General features: G+C 49.9%; 1 protein-coding gene across 1 annotated transcript in view; it reads left to right on the forward strand.

The window, feature by feature from the left end:
• The window catches only part of LOC106595443 (lipoyl synthase, mitochondrial), a 32,897-nt gene that overhangs the window by 904 nt on the left and 7,493 nt on the right, over positions 1-24,500 (forward strand). Inside the window, exons 3-4 of the mRNA XM_045712700.1 lie at positions 18,918-19,011; positions 19,817-19,897. Coding sequence (XP_045568656.1) covers positions 18,918-19,011; positions 19,817-19,897 — 175 coding nt within the window. The remainder of the gene's footprint in view (positions 1-18,917; positions 19,012-19,816; positions 19,898-24,500) is intronic.

Below are 24,500 nucleotides of genomic sequence, written 5' to 3' on the forward strand. Positions count from 1 at the left end.
TCCCTATATACAGTATAGTGCACTACCTAGGCACCCTATTCCCTATATACAGTATAGTGCACTACCTAGGCACCCTATTCCCTATATACAGTATAGTGCACTACCTAGGCACCCTATTCCCTATATACAGTATAGTGCACTACCTAGGCATCCTATTCCCTATATACAGTATAGTGCACTACCTAGGCACCCTATTCCCTATATACAGTATAGTGCACTACCTAGGCACCCTATTCCCTATATACAGTATAGTGCACTACCTAGGCACCCTATTCCCTATATACAGTATAGTGCACTACCTAGGCACCCTATTCCCTATATACAGTATAGTGCACTACCTAGGCACCCTATTCCCTATATACAGTATAGTGCACTACCTAGGCACCCTATTCCCTATATACAGTATAGTGCACTACCTAGGCACCCTATTCCCTATATACAGTATAGTGCACTACCTAGGCACCCTATTCCCTATATACAGTATAGTGCACTGCTTAGGCACCCTATTCCCTATATACAGTATAGTGCACTATCTAGGCACCCTATTCCCTATATACAGTATAGTGCACTACCTAGGCACCCTATTCCATATATACAGTATAGTGCACTACCTAGGCACCCTATTCCATATATACAGTATAGTGCACTACTATTCCCTATATACAGTATAGTGCACTGCTTAGGCACCCTATATACAGTATAGTGCACTACCTAGGCACCCTATTCCCTATATACAGTATAGTGCACTACCTAGGCACCCTATTCCATATATACAGTATAGTGCACTACCTAGGCACCCTATTCCATATATACAGTATAGTGCACTACCTAGGCACCCTATTCCATATATACAGTATAGTGCACTACCTAGGCACCCTATTCCATATATACAGTATAGTGCACTACCTAGGCACCCTATTCCCTATATACAGTATAGTGCACTACCTAGGCACCCTATTCCCTATATACAGTATAGTGCACTACCTAGGCACCCTATTCCCTATATACAGTATAGTGCACTACCTAGGCACCCTATTCCCTATATACAGTATAGTGCACTACCTAGGCACCCTATTCCCTATATACAGTATAGTGCACTACCTAGGCACCCTATTCCCTATATACAGTATAGTGCACTGCTTAGGCACCCTATTCCCCTATATACAGTATAGTGCACTATCTAGGCACCCTATTCCCTATATACAGTATAGTGCACTACCTAGGCACCCTATTCCATATATACAGTATAGTGCACTACCTAGGCACCCTATTCCCTATATACAGTATAGTGCACTGCTTAGGCACCCTATATACAGTATAGTGCACTACCTAGGCACCCTATTCCCTATATACAGTATAGTGCACTACCTAGGCACCCTATTCCATATATACAGTATAGTGCACTACCTAGGCACCCTATTCCCTATATACAGTATAGTGCACTACCTAGGCACCCTATTCCATATATACAGTATAGTGCACTACCTAGGCACCCTATTCCCTATATACAGTATAGTGCACTACCTAGGCACCCTATTCCCTATATACAGTATAGTGCACTACCTAGGCACCCTATTCCCTATATACAGTATAGTGCACTACCTAGGCACCCTATTCCCTATATACAGTATAGTGCACTACCTAGGCACCCTATTCCCTATATACAGTATAGTGCACTACCTAGGCACCCTATTCCCTATATACAATATAGTGCACTGCTTAGGCACCCTATATACAGTATAGTGCACTACCTAGGCACCCTATTCCCTATATACAATATAGTGCACTGCTTAGGCACCCTATATACAGTATAGTGCACTACCTAGGCACCCTATTCCCTATATACAGTATAGTGCACTACCTAGGCACCCTATTCCCTATATACAGTATAGTGCACTACCTAGGCACCCTATTCCCTATATACAGTATAGTGCACTACCTAGGCACCCTATTCCCTATATACAGTATAGTGCACTACCTAGGCACCCTATTCCATATATACAGTATAGTGCACTACCTAGGCACCCTATTCCACATATACAGTATAGTGCACTACCTAGGCACCCTATTCCACATATACAGTATAGTGCACTACTATTCCCTATATACAGTATAGTGCACTACCTAGGCACCCTATTCCCTATATACAGTATAGTGCACTACCTAGGCACCCTATTCCATATATACAGTATAGTGCACTACCTAGGCACCCTATTCCCTATATACAGTATAGTGCACTACCTAGGCACCCTATTCCCTATATACAGTATAGTGCACTACCTAGTCATCCTATTCCCTATATACAGTATAGTGCACTGCTTAGGCACCCTATATACAGTATAGTGCACTACCTAGGCACCCTATTCCCTATATACAGTATAGTGCACTACCTAGGCACCCTATTCCCCATATACAGTATAGTGCACTACCTAGGCACCCTATTCCCTATATACAGTTTATTTTAATGTAAACCTTTATTTAACTAGGCAAGTCAGTTAAGAATACGGGGCCTGGGATTAAAAATAATAAATATAGGACAAAACACACATCATGACAAGAGAGACAACACAACACAACATAAAGAGAGACAACACAACACAACATAAAGAGAGACAACACAACACAACATAAAGAGAGACAACACAACACAACATAAAGAGAGACCTAAGACAACAACACAGCAAGGTAACAACACAACATGACAACACAGCATGGTAGCAACACAACACAACATAAAGAGAGACCTAAGACAACAACACAGCAAGGTAGCAACACAACACAACATAAAGAGAGACAACACAACACAACATAAAGAGAGACAACACAACACAACATAAAGAGAGACCACACAACACAACATAAAGAGAGACCTAAGACAACAACACAGCATGGTAGCAACACAACACAACATAAAGAGAGACAACACAACACAACATAAAGAGAGACCTAAAGACAACAACACAGCAAGGTAGCAACACAACACAACACAACACAACATAAAGAGAGACCTAAGACAACAATATAGCATGGTAGCAACACAACACAACACAACATAAAGAGAGACCTAAGACAACAACACAGCAAGGTAGCAACACAACATGACAACACAGCATGGTAGCAACACAACACAACACAACATAAAGAGAGACCTAAGACAACAACTCAGCATGGTAGCAACACAACATGACACAACATAAAGAGAGACAACACAACACAACATAAAGAGAGACCTAAGACAACAACACAGCAAGGCAGCAACACAACACAACACAACATAAAGAGAGACAACACAACACAACATAAAGAGAGACCTAAGACAACAACACAGCAAGGTAGCAACACAACACAACATAAAGAGAGACCTAAGACAACAACACAGCATGGTAGCAACACAACATGACAACACAGCAAGGTAGCAACACAACAACACAGCAAGGTAGCAACACAACACAACACAACATAAAGAGAGACCTAAGACAACAACACAGCAAGGTAGCAACACAACAACACAGCAAGGTAGCAACACAACACAACACAACATAAAGAGAGACCTAAGACAACAACACAGCAAGGTAGCAACACAACAACACAGCAAGGTAGCAACACAACACAACACAACATAAAGAGAGACCTAAGACAACAACACAGCATGGTAGCAACACAACACAACACAACATAAAGAGAGACCTAAGACAACAACACAGCAAGGTAGCAACACAACATGACAACACAGCATGGTAGCAATACAACATGACAACACATCATGGTAGCAACACAACACAACATAAAGAGAGACCTAAGACAACAACACAGCAAGGTAGCAACACAACACAACATAAAGAGAGACCTAAGACAACAACACAGCATGGTAGCAACACAACATGACAACACAGCAAGGTAGCAACACAACAACACAGCAAGGTAGCAACACAACACAACATAAAGAGAGACCTAAGACAACAACACAGCAAGGTAGCAACACAACAACACAGCAAGGTAGCAACACAACACAACACAACATAAAGAGAGACCTAAGACAACAACACAGCAAGGTAGCAACACAACATGACAACACAGCATGGTAGCAATACAACATGACAACACATCATGGTAGCAACACAACACAACATAAAGAGAGACCTAAGACAACAACACAGCAAGGTAGCAACACAACACAACATAAAGAGAGACCTAAGACAACAACACAGCATGGTAGCAACACAACATGACAACACAGCAAGGTAGCAACACAACAACACAGCAAGGTAGCAACACAACACAACACAACACAACATAAAGAGAGACCTAAGACAACAACACAGCAAGGTAGCAACACAACACAACACAGCAAGGTAGCAACACAACACAACACAACATAAAGAGAGACCTAAGACAACAACACAGCAAGGTAGCAACACAACAACACAGCAAGGTAGCAACACAACACAACACAACATAAAGAGAGACCTAAGACAACAACACAGCATGGTAGCAACACAACACAACACAACATAAAGAGAGACCTAAGACAACAACACAGCAAGGTAGCAACACAACATGACAACACAGCATGGCAGCAACACAACATGACAACACAGCATGGTAGCAACACAACATGACAACACAGCATGGTAGCAATACAACATGACAACACAGCATGGTAGCAACACAGCAAGGTAGCAACACAACATGACAACACAGCATGGCAGCAACACATGACGGTAGCAACACAACACAACACAACATAAAGAGAGACCTAAGACAACAACACAGCAAGGTAGCAACACAACATGACAACACAGCATGGCAGCAACACAACATGACAACACAGCATGGTAGCAACACAACATGACAACACAGCATGGTAGCAATACAACATGACAACACAGCATGGTAGCAACACAGCAAGGTAGCAACACAACATGACAACACAGCATGGCAGCAACACATGACGGTAGCAACACAACACAACACAACATAAAGAGAGACCTAAGACAACAACACAGCAAGGTAGCAACACAACATGACAACACAGCATGGCAGCAACACAACATGACAACACAGCATGGTAGCAACACAACATGACAACACAGCATGGTAGCAATACAACATGACAACACAGCATGGTAGCAACACAACATGACAACACAGCATGGTAGCAATACAACATGACAACACAGCATGGTAGCAGCACAACATGACAACACAGCATGGTAGCAATACAACATGACAACACAGCATGGTAGCAACACAACATGACAATACAGCATGGTAGCGACACAACATGACAACACAGCATGGTAGCAACACAACATGACAACACAGCATGGTAGAAACACAACATGACAACACAGCATGGCAGCAACACATGACAACACAGCATGGTAGCAACACAACATGACAACACAGCATGGCAGCAACACATGACAACACAGCATGGTAGCAACACAACACAACACTACATAAAGAGAGACCTAAGACAACAACACAGCAAGGTAGCAACACAACATGACAACACAACATGGTAGAAACACAACATGACAACACAGCATGGTAGCAGCACAACATGACAACACAGCATGGTAGCAATACAACATGACAACACAGCATGGTAGCAACACAACATGACAACACAGCATGGTAGCAACACAACATGACAACACAGCATGGTAGAAACACAACATGACAACACAGCATGGTAGCAACACAACATGGTAGCAACACAACATGGTAGCAACACAACATGACAACATAGCAACACAACATGACAACAACATGGTAGCAACACAACATGACAACAACATGGTAGCAACACAACATGGTAGCAACACAGCATGGTAGCAACACAACAACAACATGGTAGCAGAACAAAACATGGTACAAACATTATTGGGCCACAGACAACAGCACAAAGGGTCAAAGAAGGTAGAGACAACAATACATCACACACTCTCTTCGTCTGTGACTGTACTGTCTGGTCTCCTCCTCCTCCTCTCTTCATCTGTGACTGTACTGTCTGGTCTCCTCCTCTTCATCTGTGACTGTACTGTCTGGTCCTCCTCCTCTCTTCGTCTGTGACTGTACTGTCTGGTCTCCTCCTCCTCTCTTCGTCTGTGACTGTACTGTCTGGTCTCCTCTCTTCGTCTGTGACTGTACTGTCTGGTCTCCTCTCTTCGTCTGTGACTGTACTGTCTGGTCTCCTCTCTTCGTCTGTGACTGTACTGTCTGGTCTCCTCTCTTCGTCTGTGACTGTACTGTCTGGTCTCCTCCTCTCTTCGTCTGTGACTGTACTGTCTGGTCTCCTCTCTTCGTCTGTGACTGTACTGTCTGGTCTCCCTCTCTTCGTCTGTGACTGTACTGTCTGGTCTCCTCCTCTCTTCGTCTGTGACTGTACTGTCTGGTCTCCTCCTCTCTTCGTCTGTGACTGTACTGTCTGGTCTCCTCCTCTCTTCGTCTGTGACTGTACTGTCTGGTCTCCTCCTCTCTTCGTCTGTGACTGTACTGTCTGGTCTCCTCCTCTCTTCGTCTGTGACTGTACTGTCTGGTCTCCTCCTCTCTTCGTCTGTGACTGTACTGTCTGGTCTCCTCTCTTCGTCTGTGACTGTACTGTCTGGTCTCCTCCTCTCTTCGTCTGTGACTGTACTGTATGGTCTCCTCCTCTCTTCGTCTGTGACTGTACTGTCTGGTCTCCTCCTCTCTTCGTCTGTGACTGTACTGTATGGTCTCCTCCTCTCTTCGTCTGTGACTGTGCTGTCTGGTCTCCTCTCTTCGTCTGTGACTGTACTGTACTGTCTCCTCCTCTCTTCGTCTGTGACTGTACTGTCTGGTCTCCTCCTCTTCGTCTGTGACTGTACTGTCTGGTCTCCTCCTCCTCTCTTCGTCTGTGACTGTACTGTCTGGTCTCCTCCTCTCTTCGTCTGTGACTGTACTGTCTGGTCTCCTCCTCTTCGTCTGTGACTGTACTGTCTGGTCTCCTCCTCCTCTCTTCGTCTGTGACTGTACTGTCTGGTCTCCTCCTCCTCTCTTCGTCTGTGACTGTACTGTCTGGTCTCCTCTCTTCGTCTGTGACTGTACTGTCTGGTCTCCTCCTCTCTTCGTCTGTGACTGTACTGTCTGGTCTCCTCCTCTCTTCGTCTGTGACTGTACTGTCTGGTCTCCTCCTCTCTTCGTCTGTGACTGTACTGTCTGGTCTCCTCCTCTCTTCGTCTGTGACTGTACTGTCTGGTCTCCTCCTCTCTTCGTCTGTGACTGTACTGTCTGGTCTCCTCCTCTCTTCGTCTGTGACTGTGCTGTCTGTCTCCTCCTCTCTTCGTCTGTGACTGTACTGTCTGGTCTCCTCCTCTCTTCGTCTGTGACTGTACTGTCTGGTCTCCTCTCTTCGTCTGTGACTGTACTGTCTGGTCTCCTCCTCTTCGTCTGTGACTGTACTGTCTGGTCTCCTCTCTTCGTCTGTGACTGTACTGTCTGGTCTCCTCTCTTCGTCTGTGACTGTACTGTCTGGTCTCCTCTCTTCGTCTGTGACTGTACTGTCTGGTCTCCTCTCTTCGTCTGTGACTGTACTGTCTGGTCTCCTCTCTTCGTCTGTGACTGTACTGTCTGGTCTCCTCCTCCTCTCTTCGTCTGTGACTGTACTGTCTGGTCTCCTCCTCTCTTCGTCTGTGACTGTACTGTCTGGTCTCCTCTCTTCGTCTGTGACTGTACTGTCTGGTCTCCTCTCTTCGTCTGTGACTGTACTGTCTGGTCTCCTCCTCTTCGTCTGTGACTGTACTGTCTGGTCTCCTCTCTTCGTCTGTGACTGTACTGTCTGGTCTCCTCCTCTCTTCGTCTGTGACTGTACTGTCTGGTCTCCTCCTCTCTTCGTCTGTGACTGTACTGTCTGGTCTCCTCCTCTCTTCGTCTGTGACTGTACTGTCTGGTCTCCTCCTCTCTTCGTCTGTGACTGTACTGTCTGGTCTCCTCCTCTCTTCGTCTGTGACTGTACTGTCTGGTCTCCTCCTCTCTTCGTCTGTGACTGTACTGTCTGGTCTCCTCCTCTCTTCGTCTGTGACTGTACTGTCTGGTCTCCTCCTCTCTTCGTCTGTGACTGTACTGTCTGGTCTCCTCCTCTCTTCGTCTGTGACTGTACTGTCTGGTCTCCTCCTCTCTTCGTCTGTGACTCTACTGTCTGGTCTCCTCCTCTCTTCGTCTGTGACTGTACTGTCTGGTCTCCTCCTCTCTTCGTCTGTGACTGTACTGTCTGGTCTCCTCCTCCTCTCTTCGTCTGTGACTGTACTGTCTGGTCTCCTCCTCCTCTCTTCGTCTGTGACTGTACTGTCTGGTCTCCTCTCTTCGTCTGTGACTGTACTGTCTGGTCTCCTCCTCTTCGTCTGTGACTGTACTGTCTGGTCTCCTCTCTTCGTCTGTGACTGTACTGTCTGGTCTCCTCTCTTCGTCTGTGACTGTACTGTCTGGTCTCCTCTCTTCGTCTGTGACTGTACTGTCTGGTCCTCCTCCTCTCTTCGTCTGTGACTGTACTGTCTGGTCTCCTCTCTTCGTCTGTGACTGTACTGTCTGGTCCTCCTCCTCTCTTCGTCTGTGACTGTACTGTCTGGTCTCCTCTCTTCGTCTGTGACTGTACTGTCTGGTCCTCCTCCTCTCTTCGTCTGTGACTGTACTGTCTGGTCTCCTCTCTTCGTCTGTGACTGTACTGTCTGGTCTCCTCTCTTCGTCTGTGACTGTACTGTCTGGTCTCCTCTCTTCGTCTGTGACTGTACTGTCTGGTCTCCTCCTCTCTTCGTCTGTGACTGTACTGTCTGGTCTCCTCCTCTCTTCGTCTGTGACTGTACTGTCTGGTCTCCTCCTCTCTTCGTCTGTGACTGTACTGTCTGGTCTCCTCCTCTCTTCGTCTGTGACTGTACTGTCTGGTCTCCTCCTCTCTTCGTCTGTGACTGTACTGTCTGGTCTCCTCCTCTCTTCGTCTGTGACTGTACTGTCTGGTCTCCTCCTCTCTTCGTCTGTGACTGTACTGTCTGGTCTCCTCCTCTCTTCGTCTGTGACTGTACTGTCTGGTCTCCTCCTCTCTTCGTCTGTGACTGTACTGTCTGGTCTCCTCCTCTCTTCGTCTGTGACTGTACTGTCTGGTCTCCTCCTCTCTTCGTCTGTGACTGTACTGTCTGGTCTCCTCTCTTCGTCTGTGACTGTACTGTCTGGTCTCCTCCTCTCTTCGTCTGTGACTGTACTGTATGGTCTCCTCCTCTCTTCGTCTGTGACTGTACTGTCTGGTCTCCTCTCTTCGTCTGTGACTGTACTGTCTGGTCTCCTCCTCTCTTCGTCTGTGACTGTGCTGTCTGGTCTCCTCTCTTCGTCTGTGACTGTACTGTACTGTCTCCTCCTCTCTTCGTCTGTGACTGTACTGTCTGGTCTCCTCCTCCTCTCTTCGTCTGTGACTGTACTGTCTGGTCTCCTCCTCCTCTCTTCGTCTGTGACTGTACTGTCTGGTCTCCTCCTCTTCGTCTGTGACTGTACTGTCTGGTCTCCTCCTCCTCTCTTCGTCTGTGACTGTACTGTCTGGTCTCCTCCTCGTCTGTGACTGTACTTCGTCTTTTGTCTGTGACTGTACTGTCTGGTCTCCTCCTCTCTTCGTCTGTGACTGTACTGTCTGGTCTCCTCCTCTCTTCGTCTGTGACTGTACTGTCTGGTCTCCTCCTCTCTTCGTCTGTGACTGTACTGTCTGGTCTCTCCTCTCTTCGTCTGTGACTGTACTGTCTGGTCTCCTCCTCTCTTCGTCTGTGACTGTACTGTCTGGTCTCCTCCTCTCTTCGTCTGTGACTGTACTGTCTGGTCTCCTCCTCTCTTCGTCTGTGACTGTACTGTCTGGTCTCCTCCTCTCTTCGTCTGTGACTGTGCTGTCTGGTCTCCTCCTCTCTTCGTCTGTGACTGTACTGTCTGGTCTCCTCTCTTCGTCTGTGACTGTACTGTCTGGTCTCCTCCTCTTCGTCTGTGACTGTACTGTCTGGTCCTCCTCTCTTCGTCTGTGACTGTACTGTCTGGTCCTCCTCTCTTCGTCTGTGACTGTACTGTCTGGTCTCCTCTCTTCGTCTGTGACTGTACTGTCTGGTCTCCTCCTCTCTTCGTCTGTGACTGTACTGTCTGGTCTCCTCCTCTCTTCGTCTGTGACTGTACTGTCTGGTCTCCTCCTCTCTTCGTCTGTGACTGTACTGTCTGGTCTCCTCCTCTCTTCGTCTGTGACTGTACTGTCTGGTCTCCTCCTCTCTTCGTCTGTGACTGTACTGTCTGGTCTCCTCCTCTCTTCGTCTGTGACTGTACTGTCTGGTCTCCTCCTCTCTTCGTCTGTGACTGTACTGTCTGGTCTCCTCCTCTCTTCGTCTGTGACTGTACTGTCTGGTCTCCTCCTCTCTTCGTCTGTGACTGTACTGTCTGGTCTCCTCCTCTCTTCGTCTGTGACTGTACTGTCTGGTTCTCCTCCTCTCTTCGTCTGTGACTGTACTGTCTGGTCTCCTCCTCCTCTCTTCGTCTGTGACTGTACTGTCTGGTCTCCTCCTCTTCGTCTGTGACTGTACTGTCTGGTCTCCTCTCTTCGTCTGTGACTGTACTGTCTGGTCTCCTCTCTTCGTCTGTGACTGTACTGTCTGGTCTCCTCTCTTCGTCTGTGACTGTACTGTCTGGTCTCCTCTCTTCGTCTGTGACTGTACTGTCTGGTCCTCCTCCTCTCTTCGTCTGTGACTGTACTGTCTGGTCTCCTCCTCTCTTCGTCTGTGACTGTACTGTCTGGTCCTCCTCCTCTCTTCGTCTGTGACTGTACTGTCTGGTCCTCCTCCTCTCTTCGTCTGTGACTGTACTGTCTGGTCTCCTCTCTTCGTCTGTGACTGTACTGTCTGGTTCTCCTCTCTTCGTCTGTGACTGTACTGTCTGGTCTCCTCTCTTCGTCTGTGACTGTACTGTCTGGTCTCCTCTCTCTTCGTCTGTGACTGTACTGTCTGGTCCCTCCTCTCTTCGTCTGTGACTGTACTGTCTGGTCTCCTCCTCTCTTCGTCTGTGACTGTACTGTCTGGTCTCCTCCTCTCTTCGTCTGTGACTGTACTGTCTGGTCTCCTCCTCTCTTCGTCTGTGACTGTACTGTCTGGTCTCCTCCTCTCTTCGTCTGTGACTGTACTGTCTGGTCTCCTCTCTTCGTCTGTGACTGTACTGTCTGGTCTCCTCCTCTCTTCGTCTGTGACTGTACTGTCTGGTCTCCTCCTCTCTTCGTCTGTGACTGTACTGTCTGGTCTCCTCTCTTCGTCTGTGACTGTACTGTCTGGTCTCCTCCTCTCTTCGTCTGTGACTGTGCTGTCTGGTCTCCTCTCTTCGTCTGTGACTGTACTGTACTGTCTCCTCCTCTCTTCGTCTGTGACTGTACTGTCTGGTCTCCTCCTCCTCTCTTCGTCTGTGACTGTACTGTCTGGTCTCCTCCTCCTCTCTTCGTCTGTGACTGTACTGTCTGGTCTCCTCCTCTTCGTCTGTGACTGTACTGTCTGGTCTCCTCCTCCTCTCTTCGTCTGTGACTGTACTGTCTGGTCTCCTCCTCCTCTCTTCGTCTGTGACTGTACTGTCTGGTCTCCTCTCTTCGTCTGTGACTGTACTGTCTGGTCTCCTCTCTTCGTCTGTGACTGTACTGTCTGGTCTCCTCCTCTCTTCGTCTGTGACTGTACTGTCTGGTCTCCTCCTCTCTTCGTCTGTGACTGTACTGTCTGGTCTCCTCTCTTCGTCTGTGACTGTACTGTCTGGTCTCCTCCTCTCTTCGTCTGTGACTGTACTGTCTGGTCTCCTCCTCTCTTCGTCTGTGACTGTACTGTCTGGTCTCCTCCTCTCTTCGTCTGTGACTGTACTGTCTGGTCTCCTCCTCTCTTCGTCTGTGACTGTACTGTCTGGTCTCCTCCTCTCTTCGTCTGTGACTGTGCTGTCTGGTCTCCTCCTCTCTTCGTCTGTGACTGTACTGTCTGGTCTCCTCTCTTCGTCTGTGACTGTACTGTCTGGTCTCCTCCTCTTCGTCTGTGACTGTACTGTCTGGTCTCCTCTCTCTTCGTCTGTGACTGTACTGTCTGGTCTCCTCTCTTCGTCTGTGACTGTACTGTCTGGTCTCCTCTCTTCGTCTGTGACTGTACTGTCTGGTCTCCTCTCTTCGTCTGTGACTGTACTGTCTGGTCTCCTCTCTTCGTCTGTGACTGTACTGTCTGGTCTCCTCCTCTCTTCGTCTGTGACTGTACTGTCTGGTCTCCTCTCTTCGTCTGTGACTGTACTGTCTGGTCTCCTCTCTTCGTCTGTGACTGTACTGTCTGGTCTCCTCTCTTCGTCTGTGACTGTACTGTCTGGTCTCCTCCTCTTCGTCTGTGACTGTACTGTCTGGTCTCCTCTCTTCGTCTGTGACTGTACTGTCTGGTCTCCTCTCTTCGTCTGTGACTGTACTGTCTGGTCTCCTCTCTTCGTCTGTGACTGTACTGTCTGGTCTCCTCTCTTCGTCTGTGACTGTACTGTCTGGTCTCCTCTCTTCGTCTGTGACTGTACTGTCTGGTCTCCTCTCTTCGTCTGTGACTGTACTGTCTGGTCTCCTCCTCTCTTCGTCTGTGACTGTACTGTCTGGTCTCCTCCTCTCTTCGTCTGTGACTGTACTGTCTGGTCTCCTCCTCTCTTCGTCTGTGACTGTACTGTCTGGTCTCCTCCTCTCTTCGTCTGTGACTGTACTGTCTGGTCTCCTCCTCTCTTCGTCTGTGACTGTACTGTCTGGTCTCCTCCTCTCTTCGTCTGTGACTGTACTGTCTGGTCTCCTCCTCTCTTCGTCTGTGACTGTACTGTCTGGTCTCCTCCTCTCTTCGTCTGTGACTGTACTGTCTGGTCTCCTCCTCCTCTCTTCGTCTGTGACTGTACTGTCTGGTCTCCTCCTCCTCTCTTCGTCTGTGACTGTACTGTCTGGTCTCCTCCTCCTCTCTTCGTCTGTGACTGTACTGTCTGTCTCCTCCTCTTCGTCTGTGACTGTACTGTCTGGTCTCCTCTCTTCGTCTGTGACTGTACTGTCTGGTCTCCTCCTCTTCGTCTGTGACTGTACTGTCTGGTCTCCTCTCTTCGTCTGTGACTGTACTGTCTGGTCTCCTCTCTTCGTCTGTGACTGTACTGTCTGGTCCTCCTCCTCTCTTCGTCTGTGACTGTACTGTCTGGTCTCCTCTCTTCGTCTGTGACTGTACTGTCTGGTCCTCCTCCTCTCTTCGTCTGTGACTGTACTGTCTGGTCTCCTCTCTTCGTCTGTGACTGTACTGTCTGGTCTCCTCTCTTCGTCTGTGACTGTACTGTCTGGTCCTCCTCCTCTCTTCGTCTGTGACTGTACTGTCTGGTCTCCTCCTCTTCGTCTGTGACTGTACTGTCTGGTCTCCTCCTCCTCTCTTCGTCTGTGACTGTACTGTCTGGTCTCCTCCTCCTCTCTTCGTCTGTGACTGTACTGTCTGGTCTCCTCCTCTCTTCGTCTGTGACTGTACTGTCTGGTCTCCTCCTCCTCTCTTCGTCTGTGACTGTACTGTCTGGTCTCCTCCTCCTCTCTTCGTCTGTGACTGTACTGTCTGGTCTCCTCCTCCTCTCTTCGTCTGTGACTGTACTGTCTGGTCTCCTCTCTTCGTCTGTGACTGTACTGTCTGGTCTCCTCTCTTCGTCTGTGACTGTACTGTCTGGTCTCCTCCTCTCTTCGTCTGTGACTGTACTGTCTGGTCTCCTCCTCTCTTCGTCTGTGACTGTACTGTCTGGTCTCCTCCTCTCTTCGTCTGTGACTGTGCTGTCTGTCTCCTCCTCTCTTCGTCTGTGACTGTACTGTCTGGTCTCCTCCTCTCTTCGTCTGTGACTGTACTGTCTGGTCTCCTCTCTTCGTCTGTGACTGTACTGTCTGGTCTCCTCCTCTTCGTCTGTGACTGTACTGTCTGGTCTCCTCCTCTTCGTCTGTGACTGTACTGTCTGGTCTCCTCCTCTTCGTCTGTGACTGTACTGTCTGTCTCCTCCTCTTCGTCTGTGACTGTGCTGTCTGGTCTCCTCCTCTCTTCGTCTGTGACTGTGCTGTCTGGTCTCCTCCTCTCTTCGTCTGTGACTGTACTGTCTGGTCTCCTCCTCCTCTCTTCGTCTGTGACTGTACTGTCTGGTCTCCTCCTCCTCTCTTCGTCTGTGACTGTACTGTCTGGTCTCCTCTCTTCGTCTGTGACTGTACTGTCTGGTCTCCTCCTCTCTTCGTCTGTGACTGTACTGTCTGGTCTCCTCCTCTCTTCGTCTGTGACTGTACTGTCTGGTCTCCTCCTCTCTTCGTCTGTGACTGTACTGTCTGGTCTCCTCCTCTCTTCGTCTGTGACTGTACTGTCTGGTCTCCTCCTCTCTTCGTCTGTGACTGTACTGTCTGTCTCCTCCTCTCTTCGTCTGTGACTGTACTGTCTGGTCTCCTCCTCTCTTCGTCTGTGACTGTACTGTCTGGTCTCCTCCTCTCTTCGTCTGTGACTGTACTGTCTGGTCTCCTCCTCTCTTCGTCTGTGACTGTACTGTCTGGTCTCCTCCTCTCTTCGTCTGTGACTGTACTGTCTGGTCTCCTCCTCTCTTCGTCTGTGACTGTACTGTCTGGTCTCCTCCTCTCTTCGTCTGTGACTGTACTGTCTGGTCTCCTCCTCTCTTCGTCTGTGACTGTACTGTCTGGTCTCCTCCTCCTCTCTTCGTCTGTGACTGTACTGTCTGGTCTCCTCCTCCTCTCTTCGTCTGTGACTGTACTGTCTGGTCTCCTCCTCCTCTCTTCGTCTGTGACTGTACTGTCTGGTCTCCTCCTCCTCTCTTCGTCTGTGACTGTACTGTCTGGTCTCCTCCTCCTCTCTTCGTCTGTGACTGTACTGTCTGGTCTCCTCCTCCTCTCTTCGTCTGTGACTGTACTGTCTGTCTCCTCCTCTTCGTCTGTGACTGTACTGTCTGGTCTCCTCTCTTCGTCTGTGACTGTACTGTCTGGTCCTCCTCCTCTCTTCGTCTGTGACTGTACTGTCTGGTCTCCTCTCTTCGTCTGTGACTGTACTGTCTGGTCCTCCTCCTCTCTTCGTCTGTGACTGTACTGTCTGGTCTCCTCTCTTCGTCTGTGACTGTACTGTCTGGTCCTCCTCCTCTCTTCGTCTGTGACTGTACTGTCTGGTCTCCTCTCTTCGTCTGTGACTGTACTGTCTGGTCTCCTCCTCCTCTCTTCGTCTGTGACTGTACTGTCTGGTCTCCTCCTCTCTTCGTCTGTGACTGTACTGTCTGGTCTCCTCCTCCTCTCTTCGTCTGTGACTGTACTGTCTGGTCTCCTCCTCCTCTCTTCGTCTGTGACTGTACTGTCTGGTCTCCTCCTCCTCTCTTCGTCTGTGACTGTACTGTCTGTCTCCTCCTCTTCGTCTGTGACTGTACTGTCTGGTCTCCTCTCTTCGTCTGTGACTGTACTGTCTGGTCTCCTCCTCTTCGTCTGTGACTGTACTGTCTGGTCTCCTCTCTTCGTCTGTGACTGTACTGTCTGGTCCTCCTCCTCTCTTCGTCTGTGACTGTACTGTCTGGTCCTCCTCCTCTCTTCGTCTGTGACTGTACTGTCTGGTCTCCTCTCTTCGTCTGTGACTGTACTGTCTGGTCCTCCTCCTCTCTTCGTCTGTGACTGTACTGTCTGGTCTCCTCTCTTCGTCTGTGACTGTACTGTCTGGTCTCCTCCTCTTCGTCTGTGACTGTACTGTCTGGTCTCCTCCTCCTCTCTTCGTCTGTGACTGTACTGTCTGGTCTCCTCCTCTCTTCGTCTGTGACTGTACTGTCTGGTCTCCTCCTCCTCTCTTCGTCTGTGACTGTACTGTCTGGTCTCCTCCTCCTCTCTTCGTCTGTGACTGTACTGTCTGGTCTCCTCCTCCTCTCTTCGTCTGTGACTGTACTGTCTGGTCTCCTCTCTTCGTCTGTGACTGTACTGTCTGGTCTCCTCCTCTCTTCGTCTGTGACTGTACTGTCTGGTCTCCTCCTCTCTTCGTCTGTGACTGTACTGTCTGGTCTCCTCCTCTCTTCGTCTGTGACTGTACTGTCTGGTCTCCTCCTCTCTTCGTCTGTGACTGTGCTGTCTGTCTCCTCCTCTCTTCGTCTGTGACTGTACTGTCTGGTCTCCTCCTCTCTTCGTCTGTGACTGTACTGTCTGGTCTCCTCTCTTCGTCTGTGACTGTACTGTCTGGTCTCCTCCTCTTCGTCTGTGACTGTACTGTCTGGTCTCCTCCTCTTCGTCTGTGACTGTACTGTCTGGTCTCCTCCTCTTCGTCTGTGACTGTACTGTCTGTCTCCTCCTCTTCGTCTGTGACTGTGCTGTCTGGTCTCCTCCTCTCTTCGTCTGTGACTGTGCTGTCTGGTCTCCTCCTCTCTTCGTCTGTGACTGTACTGTCTGGTCTCCTCCTCCTCTCTTCGTCTGTGACTGTACTGTCTGGTCTCCTCCTCCTCTCTTCGTCTGTGACTGTACTGTCTGGTCTCCTCCTCCTCTCTTCGTCTGTGACTGTACTGTCTGGTCTCCTCCTCCTCTCTTCGTCTGTGACTGTACTGTCTGGTCTCCTCTCTTCGTCTGTGACTGTACTGTCTGGTCTCCTCCTCTCTTCGTCTGTGACTGTACTGTCTGGTCTCCTCCTCTCTTCGTCTGTGACTGTACTGTCTGGTCTCCTCCTCTCTTCGTCTGTGACTGTGCTGTCTGTCTCCTCCTCTCTTCGTCTGTGACTGTACTGTCTGGTCTCCTCCTCTCTTCGTCTGTGACTGTACTGTCTGGTCTCCTCCTCTTCGTCTGTGACTGTACTGTCTGGTCTCCTCTCTTCGTCTGTGACTGTACTGTCTGGTCTCCTCCTCTTCGTCTGTGACTGTACTGTCTGGTCTCCTCCTCTCTTCGTCTGTGACTGTACTGTCTGGTCTCCTCCTCTCTTCGTCTGTGACTGTACTGTCTGGTCTCCTCCTCTTCGTCTGTGACTGTACTGTCTGGTCTCCTCCTCTTCGTCTGTGACTGTACTGTCTGGTCTCCTCTCTTCGTCTGTGACTGTACTGTCTGGTCTCCTCCTCTCTTCGTCTGTGACTGTACTGTCTGGTCTCCTCCTCTTCGTCTGTGACTGTACTGTCTGGTCTCCTCCTCTCTTCGTCTGTGACTGTACTGTCTGGTCTCCTCTCTTCGTCTGTGACTGTACTGTCTGGTCTCCTCCTCTCTTCGTCTGTGACTGTACTGTCTGGTCTCCTCCTCTCTTCGTCTGTGACTGTACTGTCTGGTCTCCTCCTCTCTTCGTCTGTGACTGTACTGTCTGGTCTCCTCCTCTCTTCGTCTGTGACTGTACTGTCTGGTCTCCTCCTCCTCGTCTGTGACTGTACTGTCTGTCTCCTCCTCTTCGTCTGTGACTGTGCTGTCTGGTCTCCTCCTCTCTTCGTCTGACTGTACTGTCTGGTCTCCTCCTCTCTTCGTCTGTGACTGTACTGTCTGGTCTCCTCCTCTTCGTCTGTGACTGTACTGTCTGGTCTCCTCCTCTCTTCGTCTGTGACTGTACTGTCTGGTCTCCTCCTCCTCGTCTGTGACTGTGCTGTCTGGTCTCCTCCTCTTCGTCTGACTGTACTGTCTGGTCTCCTCCTCTCTTCGTCTGTGACTGTACTGTCTGGTCTCCTCCTCTTCGTCTGTGACTGTACTGTCTGGTCTCCTCCTCTCTTCGTCTGTGACTGTACTGTCTGGTCTCCTCCTCCTCGTCTGTGACTGTACTGTCTGTCTCCTCCTCTTCGTCTGTGACTGTGCTGTCTGGTCTCCTCCTCTCTTCGTCTGACTGTACTGTCTGGTCTCCTCCTCTCTTCGTCTGTGACTGTACTGTCTGGTCTCCTCCTCTTCGTCTGTGACTGTACTGTCTGGTCTCCTCTCTTCGTCTGACTGTACTGTCTGGTCTCCTCTCTTCGTCTGTGACTGTACTGTCTGGTCTCCTCCTCTCTTCGTCTGTGACTGTACTGTCTGGTCTCCTCCTCTCTTCGTCTGTGACTGTACTGTCTGGTCTCCTCCTCTTCGTCTGTGACTGTACTGTCTGTTCTCCTCTCTTCGTCTGTGACTGTACTGTCTGGTCTCCTCCTCCTCCTCTCTTCGTCTGTGACTGTACTGTCTGGTCTCCTCTCTTCGTCTGTGACTGTACTGTCTGGTCTCCTCCTCTCTTCGTCTGTGACTGTACTGTCTGGTCTCCTCCTCCTCTCTTCATCTGTGACTGTACTGTCTGGTCTCCTCCTCCTCTCTTCATCTGTGACTGTACTGTCTGGTCTCCTCCTCCTCTCTTCATCTGTGACTCTACTGTCTGGTCTCCTCCTCTCTTCATCTGTGACTGTACTGTCTGGTCTCCTCCTCCTCTCTTCATCTGTGACTGTACTGTCTGGTCTCCTCCTCCTCTCTTCGTCTGTGACTGTACTGTCTGGTCCTCCTCCTCTCTTCATCTGTGACTGTACTGTCTGGTCTCCTCCTCCTCTCTTCATCTGTGACTGTACTGTCTGGTCTCCTCCTCCTCTCTTCATCTGTGACTGTACTGTCTGGTCTCCTCTCTTCGTCTGTGACTGTACTGTCTGGTCTCCTCCTCTTCGTCTGTGACTGTACTGTCTGGTCTCCTCCTCCTCTCTTCATCTGTGACTGTACTGTCTGATTGAACACAGGGTTGCAAAATGATCCCTAACATTCCCAGGTTTCCCAGAAATCCTGGTTTTTGTCGGACTCCAGATGTCCTGCTCAATCCCCTTCCTGATTCCAGGAATCTTCCAAGTGTGATTTCTATAAAACCTGGGAATTTTTTTGGGGGAAACGCTTCCAGAAATATTGCAGCCGTAAAAGCCAGTAACATAAAAGTCAGAGTCCTGTTGAACACATGTCCATCCACTAACCAATCTCTCTGTGATCGCTGTGATAGGCTGAGACTTCCCCCCTGGCTGAAAACAGAGATTCCTATTGGCAGGAACTACAACAAGCTGAAGAACACACTGAGAGACCTCAACCTACACACTGTGAGTTAGGGGGTGGTGTGTGTGTGTGTGTGTGTGTGTGTCAACCTACACACTGTGAGTTGGGGGTGTGTGTGTGTGTGTGTGTGTGTCAACCTACACACTGTGAGTTGGGGGGGGGGTGTGTGTGTGTGTGTCAACCTACACACTGAGTTAGGGTGTGTATCTGTGTGTAGTGTGTGTGTGTGTGTGTCAACCTACACACTGAGTTAGGTGTGTGTGTGTGTGTGTGTGTGTGTGTGTGTGTCAACCTACACACTGTGAGTTAGGGGGGTGGGGGGGTGTGTGTGTGTCAACCTACACACTGTGAGTTGGGGGGGGTGGGGGGTGTGTGTGTGTGTGTGTGTGTGTGTGTGTGTGTGTGTGTGTGTGTGTCAACCTACACACTGTGAGTTAGGGGGGTGTGTGTGTGTGTCAACCTACACACTGTGAGTTAGGGTGTGTATCTCTGTGTAGTGTGTGTGTGTCAACCTACACACTGTGAGTTAGGGTGAGTTAGGGTGTGTGTGTGTGTGTCAACCTACACACTGTGAGTTAGGTGTGTGTGTGTGTGTGTGTGTGTGTGTGTGTGTGTGTGTGTGTGTGTGAACCTGCACACTGTGAGTTGTTGTGTGTGTGTGTGTGTCAGTCAACCTACACACTGTGAGTTGTTGTGTGTGTGTGTGTCAACCTACACACTGTGAGTTAGGGTGTGTGTGTGTGTGTGTGTGTGTGTGTGTGTGTGTCATGCAAACTAGAGAACCTATTGAAGTATATTTGGTTGTAGTGTCTTCATGCTGCTGCCCTGTGTGTGTGTGTGTGTGTTCAGGTGTGTGAGGAGGCCAGGTGTCCCAACATCGGGGAGTGTTGGGGAGGAGGGGAACATGGCACAGCCACAGCAACCATCATGGTGAGTTTACTACCCTCATAACCGACCACTCAGCCTCACGTACTGGGACACAACCATCATGGTGAGGTTACTACCCTCATAACCGACCACTCAGCCTCACGTACTGGGACACAACCATCATGGTGAGTTTACTGCCCTCATAACCGACCACTCAGCCTCACGTACTGGGACACAACCATCATGGTGAGTTTACTACCCTCATAACCGACCACTCAGCCTCACGTACTGGGACACAACCATCATGGTGAGGTTACTACCCTCATAACCGACCACTCAGCCTCACGTACTGGGACACAACCATCATGGTGAGGTTACTACCCTCATAACCGACCACTCAGCCTCACGTACTGGGACACAACCATCATGGTGAGGTTACTACCCTCATAACCGACCACTCAGCCTCACGTACTGGGACACAACCATCATGGTGAGGTTACTACCCTCATAACCGACCACTCAGCCTCACGTACTGGGACACAACCATCATGGTGAGGTTACTACCCTCATAACCGACCACTCAGCCTCACGTACTGGGACACAACCATCATGGTGAGTTTACTACCCTCATAACCGACCACTCAGCCTCACGTACTGGGACACAACCATCATGGTGAGGTTACTACCCTCATAACCGACCACTCAGCCTCACGTACTGGGACACGACCATCATGGTGAGGTTACTACCCTCATAACCGACCACTCAGCCTCACGTACTGGGACACAACCATCATGGTGAGGTTACTACCCTCATAACCGACCACTCAGCCTCACGTACTGGGACACGACCATCATGGTGAGGTTACTACCCTCATAACCGACCACTCAGCCTCACGTACTGGGACACAACCATCATGGTGAGTTTACTACCCTCATAACCGACCACTCAGCCTCACGTACTGGGACACAACCATCATGGTGAGGTTACTACCCTCATAACCGACCACTCAGCCTCACGTACTGGGACACGACCATCATGGTGAGGTTACTACCCTCATAACCGACCACTCAGCCTCACGTACTGGGACACAACCATCATGGTGAGGTTACTACCCTCATAACCGACCACTCAGCCTCACGTACTGGGACACGACCATCATGGTGAGGTTACTACCCTCATAACCGACCACTCAGCCTCACGTACTGGGACACGACCATCATGGTGAGGTTACTACCCTCATAACCGACCACTCAGCCTCACGTACTGGGACACGACCATCATGGTGAGGTTACTACCCTCATAACCGACCACTCAGCCTCACGTACTGGGAGACAACCATCATGGTGAGGTTACTACCCTCATAACCGACCACTCAGCCACACGTACTGGGACACAACCATCATGGTGAGTTTACTGCCCTCATAACCGACCACTCAGCCTCACGTACTGGGACACAACCATCATGGTGAGGTTACTACCCTCATAACCGACCACTCAGCCTCACGTACTGGGACACAACCATCATGGTGAGGTTACTACCCTCATAACCGACCACTCAGCCTCACGTACTGGGACACAACCATCATGGTGAGTTTACTGCCCTCATATCCGACCACTCAGCCTCACGTACTGGGACACAACCATCATGGTGAGGTTACTGCCCTCATAACCGACCACTCAGCCTCACGTACTGGGACACAACCATCATGGTGAGTTTACTACCCTCATAACCGACCACTCAGCCTCACGTACTGGGACACGACCATCATGGTGAGGTTACTGCCCTCATAACCGACCACTCAGCCTCACGTACTGGGACACAACCATCATGGTGAGTTTACTACCCTCATAACCGACCACTCAGCCTCACGTACTGGGACACAACCATCATGGTGAGGTTACTACCCTCATAACCGACCACTCAGCCTCACGTACTGGGACACAACCATCATGGTGAGGTTACTACCCTCATAACCGACCACTCAGCCTCACGTACTGGGACACAACCATCATGGTGAGGTTACTACCCTCATAACCGACCACTCAGCCTCACGTACTGGGACACAACCATCATGGTGAGGTTACTACCCTCATAACCGACCACTCAGCCTCACGTACTGGGACACAACCATCATGGTGAGGTTACTACCCTCATATCCGACCACTCAGCCTCACGTACTGGGACACAACCATCATGGTGAGGTTACTACCCTCATAACCGACCACTCAGCCTCACGTACTGGGACACAACCATCATGGTGAGGTTACTACCCTCATAACCGACCACTCAGCCTCACGTACTGGGACACAACCATCATGGTGAGTTTACTACCCTCATAACCGACCACTCAGCCTCACGTACTGGGACACAACCATCATGGTGAGGTTACTACCCTCATAACCGACCACTCAGCCTCACGTACTGGGACACAACCATCATGGTGAGGTTACTACCCTCATAACCGACCACTCAGCCTCACGTACTGGGACACAACCATCATGGTGAGGTTACTACCCTCATAACCGACCACTCAGCCTCACGTACTGGGACACAACCATCATGGTGAGTTTACTACCCTCATAACCGACCACTCAGCCTCACGTACTGGGACACAACCATCATGGTGAGGTTACTACCCTCATAACCGACCACTCAGCCTCACGTACTGGGACACAACCATCATGGTGAGTTTACTACCCTCATAACCGACCACTCAGCCTCACGTACTGGGACACAACCATCATGGTGAGGTTACTACCCTCATAACCGACCACTCAGCCTCACGTACTGGGACACAACCATCATGGTGAGGTTACTACCCTCATAACCGACCACTCAGCCTCACGTACTGGGACACAACCATCATGGTGAGGTTACTACCCTCATAACCGACCACTCAGCCTCACGTACTGGGACACAACCATCATGGTGAGTTTACTACCCTCATAACCGACCACTCAGCCTCACGTACTGGGACACAACCATCATGGTGAGTTTACTACCCTCATAACCGACCACTCAGCCTCACGTACTGGGACACAACCATCATGGTGAGGTTACTACCCTCATAACCGACCACTCAGCCTCACGTACTGGGACACAACCATCATGGTGAGGTTACTACCCTCATAACCGACCACTCAGCCTCACGTACTGGGACACGACCATCATGGTGAGGTTACTACCCTCATAACCGACCACTCAGCCTCACGTACTGGGACACAACCATCATGGTGAGGTTACTACCCTCATAACCGACCACTCAGCCTCACGTACTGGGACACAACCATCATGGTGAGTTTATAGGCCTCATAACCGACCACTCAGCCTCACGTACTGGGACACAACCATCATGGTGAGGTTACTACCCTCATATCCGACCACTCAGCCTCACGTACTGGGACACAACCATCATGGTGAGGTTACTGCCCTCATAACCGACCACTCAGCCTCACGTACTGGGACACAACCATCATGGTGAGGTTACTACCCTCATAACCGACCACTCAGCCTCACGTACTGGGACACAACCATCATGGTGAGTTTACTACCCTCATAACCGACCACTCAGCCTCACGTACTGGGACACAACCATCATGGTGAGGTTACTGCCCTCATAACCGACCACTCAGCCTCACGTACTGGGACACAACCATCATGGTGAGGTTACTACCCTCATAACCGACCACTCAGCCTCACGTACTGGGACACAACCATCATGGTGAGGTTACTACCCTCATAACCGACCACTCAGCCTCACGTACTGGGACACAACCATCATGGTGAGTTTACTACCCTCATAACCGACCACTCAGCCTCACGTACTGGGACACAACCATCATGGTGAGGTTACTACCCTCATAACCGACCACTCAGCCTCACGTACTGGGACACAACCATCATGGTGAGGTTACTACCCTCATAACCGACCACTCAGCCTCACGTACTGGGACACAACCATCATGGTGAGGTTACTACCCTCATAACCGACCACTCAGCCTCACGTACTGGGACACAACCATCATGGTGAGGTTACTACCCTCATAACCGACCACTCAGCCTCACGTACTGGGACACAACCATCATGGTGAGGTTACTACCCTCATAACCGACCACTCAGCCTCACGTACTGGGAGACAACCATCATGGTGAGGTTACTACCCTCATAACCGACCACTCAGCCTCACGTACTGGGACACAACCATCATGGTGAGGTTACTACCCTCATAACCGACCACTCAGCCTCACGTACTGGGACACAACCATCATGGTGAGTTTACTACCCTCATAACCGACCACTCAGCCTCACGTACTGGGACACAACCATCATGGTGAGGTTACTACCCTCATAACCGACCACTCAGCCTCACGTACTGGGACACAACCATCATGGTGAGTTTACTGCCCTCATATCCGACCACTCAGCCTCACGTACTGGGACACAACCATCATGGTGAGGTTACTACCCTCATAACCGACCACTCAGCCTCACGTACTGGGACACAACCATCATGGTGAGTTTACTACCCTCATAACCGACCACTCAGCCTCACGTACTGGGACACGACCATCATGGTGAGGTTACTGCCCTCATAACCGACCACTCAGCCTCACGTACTGGGACACAACCATCATGGTGAGTTTACTACCCTCATAACCGACCA

Source organism: Salmo salar, unplaced genomic scaffold (genome assembly GCF_905237065.1).
Source record: "Salmo salar unplaced genomic scaffold, Ssal_v3.1, whole genome shotgun sequence".
Taxonomy (NCBI): domain Eukaryota; kingdom Metazoa; phylum Chordata; class Actinopteri; order Salmoniformes; family Salmonidae; genus Salmo; species Salmo salar.